The 21,137-nt window shown below is 36.7% G+C and overlaps 1 protein-coding gene across 1 annotated transcript in view; it reads right to left on the bottom strand.

Moving 5' to 3' along the window:
* LOC138700413 (neural cell adhesion molecule 2-like) overlaps nt 1–21,137 on the bottom strand; it is a 300,957-nt gene that overhangs the window by 18,777 nt on the left and 261,043 nt on the right. Inside the window, exon 8 of the mRNA XM_069827031.1 lies at nt 5,985–6,314. Coding sequence (XP_069683132.1) covers nt 5,985–6,314 — 330 coding nt within the window. The remainder of the gene's footprint in view (nt 1–5,984; nt 6,315–21,137) is intronic.

The following is a 21,137-nucleotide window of genomic DNA, read 5'->3' as shown; positions in this document are numbered from 1 at the left end:
TGTCGATCTGATTCTAAATACGTATTCACTCCAAAAGAAAGCAATGAAGAAAGGAACAGGGGAAAATTGAAAAAATAACAAAATCAAAGTAAAAGGAAGACGGAAAGGATCTACTGAAAAGAAATAAAGAGCAGAAGGAAGAAAAAAGATAAGAAAAGGGAAAACGATATAAGGGAAGGATGACAGAAATGGAAAAAAAAAAACAGAATGAACTGAAGAGAGAAAGGACATAGAAAGAGTGAACGAGAGGAAAACATATAAAATAAAATATATAGAATAAGAAAGGAACGAAATGAGGAAAAGAAGAGATGAAGAAAATACGAGAGAGAAAAAAACAAATGAGGAAAGAACACAAGAAACAAAAAGTAATGTTGAAAGAGTGGCAGAGGAAAGAAAAATATAGGCTATAACAGAAAGAGTGGAGAATAAAAATATGCGAGTCCTCGCCATGAATAGAAATATATGGAAGGAGTTTGCTGAGGATCCCCACTCGACTCTTAATAGGATGAGAAAGAAGAAAGTAAATGAAAATGGACAACTGACATAACAGATAGCAACAAGGAGAAAAGGATAACATGTAAGGCAGGAGAAAAGATAATTTAAGATAGAGGCAGAATTAAAGGAGGACATGAACAGAAAAAGATAACAAAGGATAAAAAATAGCAATAAACAAATAAAGAAAAGAAGAAAGACAGAATAATTAGAAAAAGTAAAGGAAGGGACGCAATGAAAATGGAATTAATATAATTGAGAAGACTAGCTTCAACTCTGTCTTCAGATAAAAAAAATTGTTCAAGTACGTAGCTCTACTATGTTGCACATCTTTATGTAGAAGGGGTTGTTTTTAACGGACAGAGCGCATAACAAGGAGTGAAAGGGGAATACATGGAAACCAAGGAGAATTCAAGAAGTACAAGGAAAATATAAAGAGTACAAGGGGACTACGAACACCATAAGAGAAATATACGGAGAAAAAGAGTAAGACAAAAGAACAAGGAAAATGCACGGCGAACAAGGGGAATACCAGGAGAACAATGGGAATACAAAGGGAACAAGAGGAATACAAGAATAACTGGGGATATAAGGAGAACAAGGGGAAGACAAGAATAAAGAAAATACCAGGAGAACAAAGAGAAGACAAGGAGAACATGGGGAAGATAAGAAAAACAAGGCGAAGACAAAGAGAACATCGGAAAGACAAGGAGAGTACAAGGAGAACAAGGGGAAGGCAAAGAGAACAAGGAGACGAGAAGAAGAACAAGGGTAATTATAGAACAACTGGAATACAAAGCTAACAATGGGAACAGAAAGAGAACAAGAAAGTACAACTAGGGGAGTACAACGAGAACAATTTTATTGGAAGTAGGCTATAAGGAAAACAATGGGCATGCAAGGAGAACAAGGAGGATATAAGGCGAACAATAGGAATACAGTACGAATGATGAGAATACAAAAATAACAAGGGGAATACAAGGAAAGCAAGGGGAAGACAGGGAAGGATGAAGTGCACTTATATGTGACCGTCTATTTCCGTATTCTCCCCTATAACTAGTCAGGATTTTTTTTATTATATGCTCTTTTAATCTCAACTTCCATCCACCATAACGCCCCAATATTATATATTTGCACAGAGTCAGTAATGCATTTAATTATGGAGAGCTTTGTTGATTGCAGCGGAATTGTCAATAATTCGCCGAGAACAGTGCACTGTCTGCATGTTGTCAGATTGCCATAAAAATATTCAATGTCTACGTTTCTTATGTACTTATTCCATATTTCCGATTTTCCGTATTTTTAATCTTCGTTTAAACATCAGAGTGCTTAAAAAAAGAACGAAATAAGCTTTTATATGCACTAAAAGCTGAAATATACATTAATCCCATATGCGCTATAAAATCTTGACTTTTTGTTACAAATAACTTGTAATGCATTTATATAATGGTAGAATGTGATTTGCAAATAAGTAATAAAACACTAAAATACGCTGAAATCCGCCCCCTAGCTATTAAATTTACCTCTGATGAGATTCTGGCTGATATGTGCATCTTTTATCAGGCAGTACATCTCTCTTCACGATATAATGTCAGAGGGAGAACAATATTGTTTGTATAGATCTGAAATTTGATTAGTGTAATTTGTTACTAGTCTGCGATGTATGCAATGGAGGGGGAAATGAACTGGCCACTCTACTCCATTATTTCCTGGCTTAGGTGCCTCATACTGATGCCTTATTGGCGCCACCTGTCTTCGGACAGTTGACTAAACAACACTTTGTTATCGAGATGCTGTTTATATTTTTCGACTAAATCAGTTTTGCCACTACACTGAATTCATTCTAAAAATTCTATTTGCTTATAGCCTATTGCTCCTGCTGTTGTGATAACCCTACAGTATATTCATATCGTACGAAAAGCAAAATAGTACTATCATGCATTATGTAATGGTTAACTTTGTTACCAGTATTGATGGTGTCTAATGTAACATTACTACAGAACTACATACGGAACAATAATTGGCTATAGCAGACTCTCCAGTGCAGCGTAAAGCATGTCTCCAGGAAACTACGGTAAATAACATGATCGCTCTTTGAGAAGTGAAATAGCATGTCATGTGCAGTATTAAAACTTTTTGAAGGTAAAATACTCTGCGCAGGAAACATAAAGTTAGCGTATAACTTCCGCGGGGTATGCAGCTGCATTAGCTAGAAATATTTATAAATTAAAAACTACTGTTTTGTACTGTACATGTGGCCTCCATTTTATTCTGTCGTTATTTTCTTCCACTACATTAATGCCTGTCAGTACTGTTCCCTGATGTTTATGTGATCTCTTAGTTTGAAACCTGATAGAGTTTTGAGGAATCTCTTTGCTGTATTTCATATATTTGTTCGACTCTTTCTCAGTATCCGTATTTCTGAACCGAACATTAAGATTGATTCGCGTGTTGTTCCTTCTAGTTTGAATTAAACTATCAAGAAAAATTATCTAAGGTACATTCCTTTATAATGATGTACTTACTTCATTTGCCGTATCTAAGTTACTCAAATTTGATTTCCTAGAATCAATTTGCATTGATTGTATAATGTAATCATGGATATTGATTTAATGCATTCTATCTCTTTCATTCGAATGGTTTAAAGTTATTAAAATAAATTTTCACCCCTATGGCAAAATTAAAAAAAAAAGAAACTAATTTTAATATCCATGAAGAAATTTTTGATATTGTAAAATTCGTTCAAGACTGATAGATTTTCATCTAGTTTGACTTTTCAGACTTTCACTGACATCCTACTGTTGTGCCCAAGGATTACGATAAGCAATCATAACTTTGTTATGACCATAAGCAATATATTTTTACTTTATTTTAAAGTAATGAAATTGTACTTATTAAAAATGAAGACATGCCTTTGACATACGACAGAGATCGCTTCCTGTTGCAACAGATTACTGTACAATTTGTCGACTCAGCTGAAGCTGAAAGTCCAGTCCTTGAACAAGGCAGAAATGCGTACGCTTGCATTTTACTCGTAGCACGAAGTCAGTCTTAGCAACAGCTGACTTATAACGAAAGATCCATATTTTATGCAGCGTACCTCGCGAGACACCAATTTCTATTGGTTACTGGTAAATCAGAAACAAAGATTCAATCGTGAGAGTTCCTTAAATCTGTATTGTTCTAAGTGACGACCGGAAACGCCGATTTGAAATAATGGTTAAGAATCAGAAGCGTGGTGTTTAGTGAATGCAATACCGTCTTTTTAGAAGATTCGCGGGTAAAATAGCGTCACTCTGTTACGTCACAAAGGACAATGTTCCAGAACTTATAAATGGACATGAAACGTCCAAAACGCGGTCATTAGTTATTGGTCAAGACGGCGGTCATGCAGTAGCGGTCATAACTTCCCGACGTCCAGGAAGAAGAATGCAATCATCTGTGAATAGCATCAGGGTTCGCCCAACTATCTACTGTAAGTAAAATCATCAGTTCAATCTTTAGACTTTTCATTTAACTAGTTCCTCTTGGTACTTTAGAATTAACAGAAATTTTCATACTTTCTAAATCGTTCAATCTCAATATTTAATAATCTGTCTGTAGTAAATTGATATTTTATTAATAAACTTAGTAATAGTGAATTTCTACACTTGTGATTATTTCGAAAGCCTGAGATCACATTCTAAGTAGGAATTCCTCCTATCCATAAGCAAGTACAGTTTATAGATCATATCAGAGAGCTTGGAAGTATAACGCAGTGTCTGATTCGTTTGTGTTATCTTGATAGAGATTATAACTCGCGACCATCTCAAAGACAAGCCATCCCCCCTTTGTCGTGGCAAGTGGCACGACAAATTACTGGTGTCAGATATGATAGAGCTCAACAATAAATTTTGGTATCAGATATGGTATAATAAATACTAGTGTCAGAATTAGTATAACAAAATGGGCATAACACTACGAACCAAGCACACAAATTGATAACAAGCTGAAAATGCCGTCTATTTTCATGTGACTGTGAGTAGCATTGAATAACACTGTATTTATATAAGAATATAGAAGTACTTTCAGTTTCAGTGCTCCCGAGTTTCCAACTGTAGCTTAAGGGAATAATTTTGTTATTTATTTAGTATTTATTAAAATGGGATAAAGACCTCGCAGTTATTAAAAAAAAACTTAAAGCAGTTTATGTTACAATCACGGGTTTCTTCCACGAAATATGAACACAAATGGTGATTTATTAAAGATATGACTTTCGCCATTGACGTAGCGTAGGTAACTAGTTTTGCTCGTGAAAAAGAGAGAAGAATAGGAAGAAACTTGCTAGCATTCTAGGCTTACTAGTCTCTAGCGCTGTTTAAGAGAGTGATCTATGCCAGAAATAAATGAAATAAAAGAAAGGTCTATTAAGCTTCGAAGTTACGTGTTATTACTGATGCAAAGTACCGAACGGATATGGAAATAATTATTATACAAAGTGTCATTGCATGATGGCACTATTACCATACCTTTTACCAACTTCCGGCCCTCGCTGATAACCTGAAATCCACCACTGACGCAGAGTGCTTACTGAGTGCTTGTTTGTAACGGGGTGTAAGGAAAGGAGGAAATGGGTAAGAGCTCATTCGTTTTCCTGCACTTCACCTTTGTGCCAGGGCTGGTAGAGAATATGTGCTGCAGTAGCGTCATACAGAGTGTTTAAAAAACATAGGGCTAAGTTCAGGTATGTATTCCCCATATGTAGACAATACAAAAAGTTAATTACGACATGTGTCCGGAAATTCTTGGTTTCCGAGTTATGACCTTCAAAACAGTGATATTCACTGGAACGTCTTTCTTCCCGCAGGTAGTTGCCTTTACAGCAGATGTTCAAAGTATCCACCTCCTGCTTGAGTACAGGCCTCACATCGATGTCTCATGGCCCTGCGAACACGATCCCAAATTCCAGGAATATTGCGTATTACCTCACAACCTGCCGAAGGGATTCCATGTCAGGTACCGGAGACGAATACATCAATGATTTTAAATGGCCACACAAGTAGAAATCGATAGGGTTCAAATCAGGTGAGCGTGGAGGCCAAGCAATTGGGCACCTCTACCTATCCATCGATCAGGATACATCTCCTGGTACAAACGACAAGCCAGTGCAGAAATGCCGTCCGCTTTACCGTACATGAAGTACACTTCTGCCAGCTCCTGATTTGAGTACATGTCGCACAGTACAACGCCAAACACAACATTCAATGTACCCTTCGCCTTGGAATTAATTGTCAGAGTGTGCTCTGTTAATATCTTCTGTCACGACACCTACATGCGGGAAGAAAAACGTTCCGGTGAATATAATTGTTTTGAAGGTCATAACACGGAAACCAAGTATTTCCGGACATACGTTGTAATGTACTTTTTGTATTGTCTACATATGCGGAATACATACCTAAAATTATGCCCTCTATTTTTAAACACCCTGTATTTGGAGCTTCTGATATGCGAACCTGTGGTATGCGGTATGACGTCGGGGTTGCGGTCATCCATCTCCTCTGCCGTGACGAGCACGGGGCCCTTCACGCCCTGCAGGGACACGGTGAGCAGGTTGCCCGTGCTGGCGGCGGCCACTTTGGCGCCCGGATCCGTCAGCGACTCGGGCGAGCCCGTGCTGGTGTGCTGGTCGTCGTCGTCCTGTTCGAAGCAGTCGCCGCACATGCCGCCACGCACGCGCAGAGCGATCACCGCCGCCAGCCCCACCACGCCCAGCGTGACCACGATGCCCGCGAGCACCCACAGCACCGGCGTCACCTGCGGGAATGCCGGGAACGATGTTGCCACTGTAACACAGGGAGTTCGCAAACGGGAATGTCATCAAAAGCGAGTTCACATTCGAGATCGCTGTCATTGCTGGGACGGAATAGTATGGTCGTATAAAAATGACGCAACTGGAAATGAACAGTTCGTTAAATCAGGCAATTACATCATATTAAACTATAATAAAGAAATGTGTTCACTTCAAGGAATGACAAACTGTACCACAATAATGTCTATATCAAAGGCAAAGAAGTGATACTTCGTATCTACCAAAATGGTCATTTAGCTTAACTACGTTATTATTATCTTCACAAAATTGGACAGTCAATTGGCAGCCAATCACGTCGCATTTAAACGTATGCGGTTTGTCATTTGCTTCTGATTACGTTATGTACTTCCTAAGGCTCGATAAATACTTAATATAATCGTCCGCCATTTTGGTTCTTTCGTTGGCGTTCGCTGAAAGCACACGAGGACGTTATTTGCCGCTCAATTATTTGGTTAATTACCTTAGAAGTGGGTAAAGTCAATCAGTGGGTGTATAATCGATCATTTGCGATTTTTATTGGAAATTATATATTTTTTCAGTTACTTGTTAAAATTTTGTTATGCTGACTTCATTGTCTGACATTGCAAATATAATCGAGAGGAACAACCAAAAGCCTGTGAATGCCAACAATGGGAACACAGTGTAATTACCGGTGAAGTGAAAATTGTTATTCTCAACCTTTTCTCTTAAACGAAAACAAAGTCTTACAAACTCTAAATTATCGTCAGCAGTGAAAGGAGACAGGAAGTATACGGAAGTACTTTTCGTTGAGATTGTATCCTGAAATAATAGTTTTACAGTTCATAAATGTTTGTATTGAAACTTATTATTTTAAGAAAACATATACCTTTGTACGATTAAGTCGATCGTCCTACTCGAAACAGATAGGACCATCAGAAAGAATAAATTGTTCACCGTAATACTACCTCCAACTAACACTTATAAACAGAAAAGTGTCATAGTATAGCTTATATTGATAGGATAGTGAGGAAAGAGGAAGACGAAATTATGGTGAATTTCTTACGTAACAGAAGCACTGACAAAGCGACATATTTTGTACACTCCTCTGTACCTGACTATGGGAACAACGTAGTTTCTAAAGTGACATGAGAAGGGGAAGATTTCAAATAACATCTGATATAAACCTAAGCAATGTTGAATTGCATTTTAGTTATAATTGAAGTGTGGCATTTCAATGTACATTTTAAATTCTTAAATCTTTGTTTGTTGGTATGTGAAGTATTAAATTGTGTTTTTATGTTTTATAAGTTGGCAATCTTTATTATAAATCAGTACAACTCCTAGCCTATGCAGATGACATCGACATTGTTGCTAGAACAAGAACAGCACTGGAAGATGCATTTAACTCTCTACTGGACGCAGCAAAGAGGATGGGACTACAAGTGAATGAAAAGAAGACCAAGTACATGATATCTAACCCAAATAGAGCTTGTGTTGCAGATGATTTCTTGGAGATTGGAAACTATAAATTTGATCGAGTAACTAATTTTAGTTATTTGGGCTCTATAGTTAGTCAAGATAATGGTATGAGTCTTGAAATTGGTAAAAGGATCTTCCTCGCTAATAGATGCTACTATGGTCTCGTGAGACATATTAGATCTAAAATATTAACCCCTCAAAACAAAATTAGGATATATAAAACCTTGATAAGACCAGTCCTCACTTATGCCTCAGAAGCCTGGATATTGACTAAAAAGGATATACATAGATTAAACATTTTTGAACGGAAGGTTTTAAGATCGATCTTTGGGCCAGTCAATGTAGATAACGAATGGAGAGCTCGGTATAATCATGAATTATATGAACTCTTCAGTGAACCCAATATAACATCTTTTATAAAAATGGGACGCCTGAGGTGGGCTGGTCATATAATGAGATTAGAGGACTCGAGACCAGCCATCAGAGTCCTCCGATATGAACCAGGGGGAAGTAGACGAAGAGGAAGACCAAAGGTCAGATGGGAAGATGGCATCAGGGAGGATGCCAGAACTATTGGAGTTAAAAACTGGATGAGTGTTGCTAGAAATAGGGATGAATGGCGGAAACTCCTATGGACAGCCAGGACCCATGATGGGTTGCCGAGCTAAGGATGATGAAGTTGGCAATCATAGTCACGTTTCTACAGTGGAGACCTATATGCCTAATTGTATCGAATAGTATGATTACAGTAACAAAAGGTACACTATAGGCCTATAATGCTATAGGCATATATTGTAGATTGTTATTGTTTTTACACTCCTTATAACAAATAAAATATATGTAATACACTTAATTTGTTTTTTAAAAACATAAACAGTTATCGACTTTACTCCGCAATATTTTAAAATCGATCTTAAACTAAAAATTCAATGGCGATCGACTTTACCATATTTAAGCAGATAACTTCGATCACAAGTGAAATAAAGAAAATCGATTTTTTATAGATTGTAATTCAGTTCTTGTAACGTGCCCTCATGAGTGAAGGATGTGACGACAAAATGCTCTTTTCTGAGGAACTTCGCTCTATTGCATAACCTCAATATCATTAAATAATTGCAAAATTTTGATCGACTTTACTCTCTTCTACGGTATAGTGCATTTGATTTATTATCAAAGCTCGGAACTTGGGGACTTGTGTCTTTGAACGTGGCTAAGCGACCGGACTTCAATGTCAACAAACTCCCGCTTCCAGCACAGAGGTACTGTAAGGAATGCTATAAAAGTGGTTCCTGGCTGGAACAACATAATGATAATATTATGATAGGTTGAAACACGCAATTTTATAGCATATATATATAAATAAACATGCAAAATATATCAAATTTACAGTTCTGCTCTGTATATTTTATTACAGTGTATGACTACATGCATTCGAATATTTTTCGAACCCATACCTTCTTCGTCTGTTAGTTAAACATGATTTGAAACGAAAGAAACTTATTTCCACGTCACATGAAGTGACGGGAGCAAAATTATTTTTTTTATTTTATTTATTTTAACTAGCTACCTACTGAATACAAATTACATTTATAAAACAAAAATGTTTCTAGCCACTACCGTAAGAGCCAGACTCGTGTACGGTGTGGTCTTAGTCAATAATATAACATAAAATTTACAAGGACACTTTACTAAATACAGTAAGTAACTTAATTCAAACCAATAAATACAACACAAGCGCAAGAATAAAGAAGAAAGAGAAAAAGAGTGAAAAATACACATTTAATATAAATTGACAATTCGACAGAAGCCAGTGATATTCAATAAAACCAAGAATACAGTAGACAGAAATAAAGGGTAAAAAAAATACATTTGTTAATATATTATATCGCGGATAATTTTACAAATTTATTTTTTAAAAGCTTCAATTTAAAAAAAATTTCAAATTTGGGAAATGGTTTGTAATTGTATTATAAAGTCTTAGGCCGAAATAAAGTATTGAATGTTTTCACTGTCACTGTTTCCTGTTCGATTTTCAGTAGTTGCTAGCTGATGTCGTATCTGAGAAAGATAAGTATCCTAAATTTGTCTCGAAAATAGTTTTTAATTTCTATGTCACTACTAGGGAAGGTTCCACTACGACTTGATCCATGGCTATGGACAAATTTTCCACCGATTTACGGGACTACAGTGTATTTCAATGAATGCCCGTTTCCAATCTCTAGTTTGTGTTTGACACAAGTTACAAAATATAAACTCTCCATTAGAAGAAAATAATGTATCTCCTCAGAATTCCTCCACGAAATTCTGTACCTAAATTTTAAGAAATATATTTTCAAACATATACAATACCCACTCGAATAATACGTATTTTCTTATTTTCAAACAGACCGTTTACCTCTAATTAATTATCTGAATGTCATTGGCTTCGACACGACACCGTTTCCTCGTCCGTCTTCCTGTCATTCGATGTGACCACTTTCTTAGTACACACGACTGTCCCTGAGCACTTGCAGCGTGAGCTTTGTGTACGTTGTACCTGTAACCTTACTCATGCACTCGACACACAAGCCCCAAGTTCCGAGCTTTGTTTATTATCATAGGAGCTACGACATGATAATGTTTAATGGTGCGGCAAATAGATTCCTCGTCTGGTAGCTCGACAACGAAGGGACAAAAATGGCGAACGATACTACCTACCTAGACTTTATAGAGCCTTCACTTCCTAAGGCGTAAGCAAAGAGGAGGAATCACGCTGGAAATAACAGCGACGCGACTATAAATAATATTTTTTTCTCGAGTAGAAGATTTTGTCTATTTTGAGTAGGATTAATTTTTAAATCTTTTTTTTTTTCACCTGAAAATTTACAGTTACGAGGTATCATTTCTTGGCCATCGACATATCGGTGAATGATATTGTACCTGTAACATAATAATACATTCACATGAAGGAACGACAAACTGGAACATACGTCGAGGATTGGCAATACATCCACATGAAGAAATCTTACCACTAACACAACAATGAGTTTGCATTAACGAGAAACATACAGTCTACTGAACACAATATGTTTATATCGGAATAACGTAACAGTAACACAACATTTAACATGAATAAATTACATGACTAGTGCAATAATATGTTCGTATCAAGGATAAAGAATATAGGCCTATTTGTATATATATGATATGATATGATATGATATGATATATGATGTGATATGACAAGTGTTGTATTGCATGCTTCCACGTATTCACATTTTTTATGTTCTAGTGATATTTAACTTATTTTATATTTTTGTTTTCATATTTTCCGATAATGGTATATCTATAATGTGATAAGTTGAGCTATATATAATCATAATTTTCCTTACTGTGTGTACTTAAAAATATTGTATTCATTGTATGCTTTGTACTCCACTATTATTATTATTATCATTATTATTATTATTATTATTATTATTATTATTATTATAAATAATTGTCTTATTTCTTATATTTTGTATGTCTCATTTATTTTGACCTGCTGTTCACATTTTATTATGCTTTTTCCTATCTTCCTGTATGTTATATATTATGTCTGATTTCTACTTACTTGTTGTTTACATTTTATTATTATTATCTTATTCAGTTTTGTGTGTCAAATTGTAGTGTACTTTGTAAATTTGTAGATTTTTTTGTAACGCAGTTTTACTCCTGGTTAAGTGTTAGAGAAGGCCGTATGGCCTTAACTCTGCCAGGTTAAATAAATTATTATTATTATTATTATTATTATTATTATTATTATTATTATATGATATGATATGATATGATATATGATGTGATATGACAAGTGTTGTATTGCATGCTTCCACGTATTCACATTTTTTTATGTTCTAGTGATATTTAACTTATTTTATATTTTTGTTTTCATATTTTCCGATAATGGTATATCTATAATGTGATAAGTTGAGCTATATATAATCAAATTTTCCTTACTGTGTGTACTTAAAAATATTGTATTCATTGTATGCTTTGTACTCCACTAGTATATTATTATTATTATTATTATTATTATTATTATTACTACTCTTATTTTATATCATTATTAGTATTAGTATTATCAATAATTGTCTTATTTTTTATATTTTGTATGTCTCATTTATTTTGACCTGCTGTTCACATTTATTATGCTTTTTCCTTTCTTTCTGTATGTTATATATTATGTCTGATTTCTACTTACTTGTTGTTTACATTTTATTATTAATATCTTATTCAGTTTTGTGTGTCAAATTGTAGTGTACTTTTTAAATTTGTAGTGTTTTTTGTAACGCAGTTTTACTCCTGGTTGAGTGTTAGAGAAGGCCGTATGGCCTTAACTCTGCCAGGTTAAATAAATCATTATTATTATTATTATTGTTGTTATTATTATTATTATTATGATATGATATGATATGATATGATATGATATGATATGATATGATATGATATGATATGATATAAGAGATGCCTGTCTTCCACAAGCAGAATACTTGGACGAGAAATATCTACTGGTAGTTTCGCCTTGAAGCTTCTTTATTTCAGGACAGAATTACTTTGCATGTCTTAGGCTACAATAGACTCCCGAGCTACATTCCGAAGGAAGCAATGGTAAAATAATCTATGAAAGTATTTTCTCAGTATAGTGAGATGTTATCCTGTGCGCACGCGCAAGAAACTGAGAGCGAAAATATGCCTTTCGCTCTCACATTAAGAAAATCTGTCCGTTTGTATTAAACAAAAGCAGTTATAAAACAACTCTTAGTAGGCTACAACAGGGCATGTGAAAAACCTTATCAGACGGCCTTGTGGATTTAAATGACTTCAGTTCGGACCCATTAGTACACACACAAAAAATTGTTCAAATCCACCCAACCTCCACGAAGGGCGGCGCACTAATGGGCCGGGCGTATCACAATTCAATCAGCAATAAAATGTGATCAACGGCCGCCATGGTCGAGATATAGAAGCTGATTAATGGGAAATGCTTATGAAGTTAAAAGTCACCCCTTTACCACCCCTCCTCTGTAAAGTTGCTTCCGTCGGTATTTCGCACGCGAACACGCTAGCCCCCAGTCAGCACACTTAACTTCCAGTGCTGAAACAAATTGCGGTAAAGCCAGTTCATACCCCTCTCCATTAATAATTCGAGTATTTTCAAAGCCAGTGAAACGGGGTTAGGGCGATAATGCAACAGCTATACTGTGGTGACTTTTAGAGAGTAGATATGGAGGGGATCATTTGAGAAATATAATAATATGGCCTACCAAATAATAGTATTTACAATTTCGGACTAGTCCGCCGAGTTAGCTCTGGTCTGCCTCCAGACTATCCGGCCCGGGTTCGATTCCCGGCAGGGTCAGAAATTTGTCATATAAAATTTCTACCTCGGGACTAAGAGAGATGGCGGTGCACAACTTCTAATCACTAAATTGCGTACCAATATGTCTGGGATAAATCCAAAATATCTCTGCAGTGCATATGAAGAGAAGGCATATGTCACTGTTGATAGTGATTCGTCCGTCGGATGGGGACGTTAAGCCTGGCGGCCCTCTTGGTGCTATTATATAGGAGTAGGCTACGTGCCGGCACCGGGTTTTCCCTTCTCCCTTCCTCATCTTCATCATCATCACCCATTCCAGACACTACACTTATATGAACACTTACACATACACTCACCCTAGTACACGACATAACTCTCCACAGATACACATCATGTACAGCGTGACCCGCCGAAGTGGTGTACAACTAGAAAATGGGTCACAGTTCTGCCATCTATCCGCAATATGCGGAACCCGAATCACGCAAGTGAAGTGAGTAGGCATTGAATACACACACACAATTTCAGACTGGGAAATAATATGTGCAGGGTGGACGTGATATAACTGTTCAGATTGAAGGGGGCAATAGAATGAATTAAAATGAATAAATATGTTAAGCATTTTGTAGTTAGTTCATTCATTCACAGTGTTCTGCTAAAGAGCAGGTCTTTCACTGCAAACCCAGCTTTCTCCAATATTTCCTATTTTCTGTCTTCCTCTTAGTCTCCGCATATGCTCCATAGACCTCAATGTCGTCTATCATCCGATATCTTCTTCTACCCCTAACTCTTCTTCCGTTCACCATTCCTTCCAGTGCAACCTTCAGTAGGCAATTTCTTCTCAGCCAGTGACCCAGCGAATTCCTTTTTCTCCTCCTGATAAGTTTCAGTAACATTCTTTCTTCGCCCACTTTTCTAACACAGCTTCGTTTCTTATTCTGTTTTCTATTTCACATTCTCGATTTTTCTCCATAGCCACATTTCAAGTGCTTCTAGTCGTTTCTTTTCACTTCGACGTAATGTCTTTGTTTCTGCCTCATACACTTCATACAAAGTACTTCACTAGTCTTTTCTTTATTTTTTTTTCCAGAAGCCCGCAGAAGATGCTCCTTTTTCTATTAAAAGCTTCCTTTGCTATTGCTATCCTCTTTTTCACTTGGTGGCATCAGCTTATGTTACTGGTTATAGTACATCCCAATCATTTGAAGCTGTCCTCTTGCTTTACTGCCTCATTTAGAATTCGCAAGTTTATCTTCTTTATTCTTCTTTCTATGACCATGGTCTTCGTCTTGTTTACATTTATCTTCATGTCATATAGCTCACAGCTTTAATTTAGCTCCACTAGGATATCCCTTAGTATCGTCTCCTCTTCTGCTAACAACCCCATATCATCAGCAAATCTTATGCACTTTATTCTTTTTCCTCCTACTATCACTCCTTCCATGTTCTGAAAAGAGCCCTTCACTAAATCCTCCAAGTAAATGTTGAACAGGGTAAATGAGAAAGGGTATCCTTGATGTACTCTATTCTTTTTCCTCTCACTATCACTCCTACCATGTTCTGAAAACAGCTTTCACTAAATCCTCCAAGTAAATGTTGAACAGGGTGAATGAGAAAGGGTATCCTTGATGTACTCCTCTCCCTATTTCACTTCCTTCAGACTTTGACTCGTTGTTTCATATAAAGCAGTGGTCGTCAGCACTCGCTGAAATGTGCAAAGGATAAGCGGTTCCGTCCCGTGTGCACCGTCGTGCAGCAGAAAGAGGTAGAGAGAATACCCGCTAGCAGCTACGAGTGCACCATGGTGCACTGTGTTCTCCGCGGGTAAGAGATGCTAGCCCCAGGGTGCTCTGTGCTGACGACCCCTGATATAAAGATTAGTCTACTGAACAGCCTCCTCTCTTTCCAATACACACCAATTTTTAAATGCAATGTTAATCAGAACATTAGAGTGAAACTCTGCATAGTTTGGCATTGCCGGTTCCCCTACAAATACACACATGAACCCAGCTTTAAATAGCAGCATTCTGTCCCTTAGTCACTGCAGTGAGGTTGTCAGACTTCCTAACTGCAGGTAATAACGATACATGTTAATATTTATATTTAATTTGTAAGAAAACCGTCCGTTTCACTTAAAAAATATGAAGGGATAAATCATTCCTTATCTATCAGTTTCTCTAGGGCTACTGATGATCTGGGCTGCTTTAGGTGAGCTAAGCGCGTTCGTTAAAGTAGACTCCAGGTTGGATGAAGATGCAAAATTACTCTGGAAACCTCATCCAGAATTAATAAAGTATAGCTCATTTCGGTCCAAGGACACAGTGGGGTGTACGATAATGAACAAGCAACTTTACTGGTCAAGCACGAAGCTACTATTCAATAGGCTATGTCGTTATTCCTAAGCGTATAATAAAATATGCTCTAAAGGACAATCTGAGGAGGGGTTTACTGAGAGCCTGGAGATCTACATCAGCCATGAGACAGGCCAAATTCCTTATTAGGGAGTCACGACATGACTTAACTAAACAACTTCCAGCTCTGGAAAGGAGGAGCTTAAAATGGGCAACCAGACTTCTGATCGGACACTGCCATTTGAATAAACAACTACATATATTGGGCCACAAAGATGATCCAATTTGTAGGAAATGTGGAATGGATGTTGAGTCAACTCGCATTCTGCTGAAGTGTCCAGATTTAAATCATATCAGGCGTCCTGTCCTATGCTCCATGAGGTCACAGGAATTTGAGACGTCTTGTAAAGCGTTGGCAGGAGATCGTAATGGATCCACTAGGGTCTAATACTTGATCTGCAAATGATGTTGTTGATTTTTTTAATTGAAACTGTCCATTATTTAACTTTTTCGTATTGATGAAACTGCGAATTCTGTTCTGTACCTGAATCCATTTTCTCTTCGGTTGTGCGCGTACTGTCTGGTCCATTATAATCTCTCGTATCGGTATCCTTCTACTCCATCAGTAATTTCTGTACTGCTGAGTAGAAGCTCAGATGTTTCTTGCAAAAGAAGATCTGAAATCCGTTGTGAAACATCTCGCTCAGGTTATTTTTGTGTCAATTATATATGATAGTGGTTCCAAAGTTCTATTGGATAAGTTGTGGGTATTGAAACTCTCCTATCTTGAGCTCATCTGCCATTGTCCATTCGATGGAAACAGGCATTGAAAAAAAATGGAAATACTACTTTTCGGAATTGAGTAATTCTAAATAAACGCATCGTAAATATGGATTCGGAATTATGGCATTCGGACTGAAGACAATAACGAAATAACATCCTGCGGAATGCTGGATTCGTAAATACAACCGGAAAGAGATTGGGTTAATTTACGTATAGTTTATGGAGTGTACAATGGACCATTCGTGCCTAAGACTTTGGTAGTTGTCTACATACTTATTGAAGGAAATAAAAACAAATTATGCGTGAATACGTCTCTCTGTATGGGATGTTGAATGTAAGATTCGTTGCACATACACCCTATCCCATTTCCGCTACATGTGCCTCTACATTGTGAATTTCCTCTCCTCACCCAATTTCACCGCGAATTTTTCCACTTTAGCTTGTCGACTTTTGATTGTTGCTCAACTGAGGTTGTAACCTGGTTCATTACGGATTGTTTGACGCCTCTATGAACGTTCTATTGCTTCGAATTGTCGAATTACACTGCCTCGGCTGCCGCGCGACCAGCCAATTCGTGCCTCAAATTCCCACCCCCCCCACCCTCCCGCATATCGCTAGAAGACATTATCCGATCCAGGTCAAGGTCACGTTGGATACATTGATTCTTTGTCGATTTCCGTTCACTTGATTGGAATAGTCTTGTGGTATAGAAATTCTAGGCGCAACAAAACTGGCCTGAAAAAGTGTCGGTCGACTTTCTGGTATAACACCCTACTACTGGATCGAAGTTATAGACGTATTCACTTCAAAAAAGAATAACCTAATTTTTACAGGTAGAAAAATATATACAGTATTTAAGTTAGTTACAATAAAATTGCTAATTTTTTGTGGAAAAGTAAAACGCAAATGTCATTTTTAACTAATAAATATGGAGATGAAAGTATAATCTTCCGTGAAACACAATTTTGGTGATTTGTATTTGTTATAGCAAATTTACTTATGAAACATTACTATAAACTTTTGTGGAGGAAGTCCCTGATGTTCCCATGGCCTCCAGACATCTGATAACAGAAGCATAAATTGAGGCCTTGAAAAATTAAATTATTTAGAAACCAACAGAGGGGTAACGCAGGGTCTGTCATTAAGGCCTGTTCTCACGACATCTGCTTTGTGGAGGTTTTCACCCCTATATTACTGCGTTATGTGATAATTATATTTGCCTGACTCGTCCACATTATAGCGATCAGTGATCATTAACCGTCATTAAAATAATTATTCCGCAGTGTCATTAATGGTATTGGTTTTAAAATGGATATTATTGCATTGATGACGGCAGTGTAATTGGGTGGGGTCCCTTTTGCCTGACTACGAGTTGTCTCCAAGATATCAGTTTCAATAATTTTACTAACAAGCTCGAAAATGGAGCCTGCATTACATACAGTTCCAAATAAAATGCATTGCTCTCTGTATATTATTTATATTATGCAGTTGACTAAAATCCATTAGGCCTACCTCCTATTGTAAATTTTGACGATCTAGCCCAAGCACGTCCATCAGGCTGTCTGAAGAACTACTAATCCTAAGTCACAGATAACCCCATTGGGGAGGGCTTTCTTCGCTTCCTAAGAATCGCGTGTTGAAAACAATCCGCGTTCGGTGACGGATTAGAGTAAGTGGCAGAATAAAATGTTTAATTGTAATTAACATTTTACAACGAGTGGAAAGAAAAAAATATTCTGTGTCAAAGAGGCGAGTAAAGTCAGGTGCTTAATTGTGAAAGAGAGTTAACGTTGAGTTTTAATTTAACTTAATTAATTCAAAGTTAATGTATTCTTTACAGAACTAAAAAAAAAATGGAATGGAAAATACAACTGTACCAGTGCTGCTCATCGGAGTGACTACTACCGCGGAGGAATCGGTGATTACGAATAAAACTCTCCACCGGTGATCTCCAATACTACCATAGGTGGAACAGGGGACATACGGAGGGATGCGGGGGTTCGGAGCGAAGTGACAGTTAGCTCAAGGATGACCGGCGCGTACGGACTGACGGTAGTTGTGAGTGGAATAAAATGGCACCAAATCGGATATCCGTCGCATGGAAATTATTAAATTTAGTTGAAGGTAATAATAAAGTCGCACACTGTAAACTTTGTGGGCGAATTTACTCTAAGGGTGGTGGAACTTCGAATTTGTTAGACCATTTGAAGCGATCGCACAATCGCGAACTTAATGAAAACAATTACGCAAAACATTTGATACGATTTCTTTTTAAATTTAGTGCTATTGTTCCCAAAGGCTCACAGTCTATGAAAAAGTCTTGAAATTTCTCTAAAACGTAACTTTCGAGGCAATAAAAAACAAATTAAATATTTACAAGACGACTTGAGTTATATTTTACTGTTTAGACAACTTGAGTTATATTTTACTGTTTGGATTAAAATATTTCTGAATGAAACTAAAGAAACATTTGGTAATAATATAATTACAATTATCCTTAAATTGATATCCACTTATATTTTTATTACAGAGGAAGAGTGGCGCGTTTTAGAAGAGGCAGTTGAAATACTGACACCCTTTAACACAATAATCACAATCCTGTCCGGTGAATAATCTGAATAAATTATGTTGGACAGTAAACTTTATCCCATCGATAGCCCACGTTTCTTTTGTTTCATTTGAAGCTCACTTAATATATTTTACGTTAACTAAACCGATTAGAATAATAATTGACAAACCCTGTTTGCGATTAAACGAGAATTTCTAGGAGAATTAAAGTATAAAAGTTTACATTGCTTACTTACTTACTAACTTTCTGGCTTTTAAGGAACCCCGGAGGTTCATTGCCGCCCACACATAAGCCCGCCATTGGTCCCTATCCTGAGGAAGATTCATCCAGTCTCTACCATCATATCCCACCTCCCTTAAATCCATTTTAATATTTGCTACTGAAAAGCTTTACTTCTTGGTTAGTTTTACAGTTAGATTGAATGTTATTAATTTGATCAACGATATAAAACTAATACGGCTTTCCACATATACTATGAATTTCAAAACTAGAAAAAAAAAATCTGTCAGCTAACGTAGCACTTTAAGCAAGATAAAAAAAGAGCTGAAGAAAGAGAGAGAGAGATTAGCATAAAAAAGAGATTAAACAACGACAAATTAGAACTTATTTTAAAAGATACGCGGACGTCAGCGGACTCGAATCACTACCTGATCCGATTAAAGAAATGCTCAGCGGAAAGTGTATGTCTGTGTCACAGCACATATACAACCTGAGCTGCATCAATCGGAGATAACCGGAGGTCTCCGATTGAAAGCGCGCAAACAAGCGCTCCGGAGAAAACCTAATCATAAGCAGCACTAAACTGTACAATTATTTCATTTCCCCGTGTAGTAAGGCACCACATGAGCTGCAAATGGAACTAGTTTTTTTTTATTTGAGCATAAGTTTATTTATTCCAAAATTCAAATGCATTAAAAGATGCTATAACATGTTTTTTAAGTTGGTTATTTAACGACGCTGTATCAACTACGAGGTTATTTAGCGTCGATGAGATTGGTGATAGCGAGATGGTATTTGGCAAGATGAGGCAGAGGATTCGCCATAGATTATCTGACATTCATCTTACGGTTGGGGAAAACTTCGGAAAAAAACCCAACCAGGTAATCAACTCAAGCGGGGATCGAACCCGCGCCCGAGCGCAACTTCAGACCGGCAGGCAGGCGCCTTAACCGACTAAGCCATGCTATAACATGGTCAAATACAAATTTATATAATAATACAGAATAGAACACATAATACAGAATATTACATCAGACTACATAATATAATTACAACAGTAGAAATATAAATAAAATAATACATCAATATAAAAAGAGGATACAATAATATTAACAAAATTTGAGGACCGAATAAGGAGCGCTCGTGTTCGGTCACAGTTCAGATATATTATTAATACAAGAGGAATATAGAAACTAAAATAAAATAGGAACTAAAATTAAAATTACAGCTACAATGAAATTATATAATATATTATTAATATAAGAACCACACATCCTTCGCTCTTATTGTGAAAGAAGTGGTTTGGCATTATTTAAGTCTTCACCTGTGATAAATTTCCCAGGTTGAAACTTTCTGCACTCGAGTTAATGGCGGTTTTTTGCTCTACATATATTTTCGAGAAAATGTTTTTCAAAATGATTTGCACTAAATACCTGCATCGCAATAGACTATATAATATAGATATTTCACGTTGTGGTGGCAGCTCTGTTATGTCCTTGTTCCTGTGAGGTGTTTGTTGTTTCTCAGAATGGGTTGAGATAAGAGGTCAGGTGGTCTAAGCATTGAGTATAATCGTGTAGCGAAAAAAGTTAGTTCCACCTACAATACAGAGAACGAATATTTATCACTTGTGTGTAAACAGGATTTTTATTATACTCTGCCTGTATCAGGTTCTCTTTACTTACATTTACGACGCATGTGTCACTCAATCCGACGCCTATTCCCAAACTGCCACCAAAAAGTGATAAATCTATACGCAATGATCGCCTAGAGGAGGTAAGACCTGGAATGTGAGCTGTCCGAGAGGGAAAAGAATGAGCTACCACAAAGCGAGAGTGATTCATGATAGTTAATATTATACGAATCTACCGGCACGGCAGAGGAAATTCTCTTCAAGAGTAAATTCTCTGGTGACTGGTTCTCAGTCAATAAATTAGTATTAAATTGTAACAAAACTAACATAATTCAATTTAAATCCTGTCCAAATTTAACCTCGCAAATTTCAAGCGCAATAATTAACAATAGATCCCTATCAGAAACAACAACAACCAAATTTCTTGTCTTAAAAATTGATAATGTGTTAAATTGGAAAAATAATAT

Source organism: Periplaneta americana, chromosome 5, assembly GCF_040183065.1.
Source record: "Periplaneta americana isolate PAMFEO1 chromosome 5, P.americana_PAMFEO1_priV1, whole genome shotgun sequence".
NCBI classification, from domain to species: Eukaryota; Metazoa; Arthropoda; class Insecta; order Blattodea; family Blattidae; genus Periplaneta; species Periplaneta americana.
Note: the sequence above shows the minus strand (reverse complement) of the source record. Positions and strands in the feature narration are given on the sequence as shown.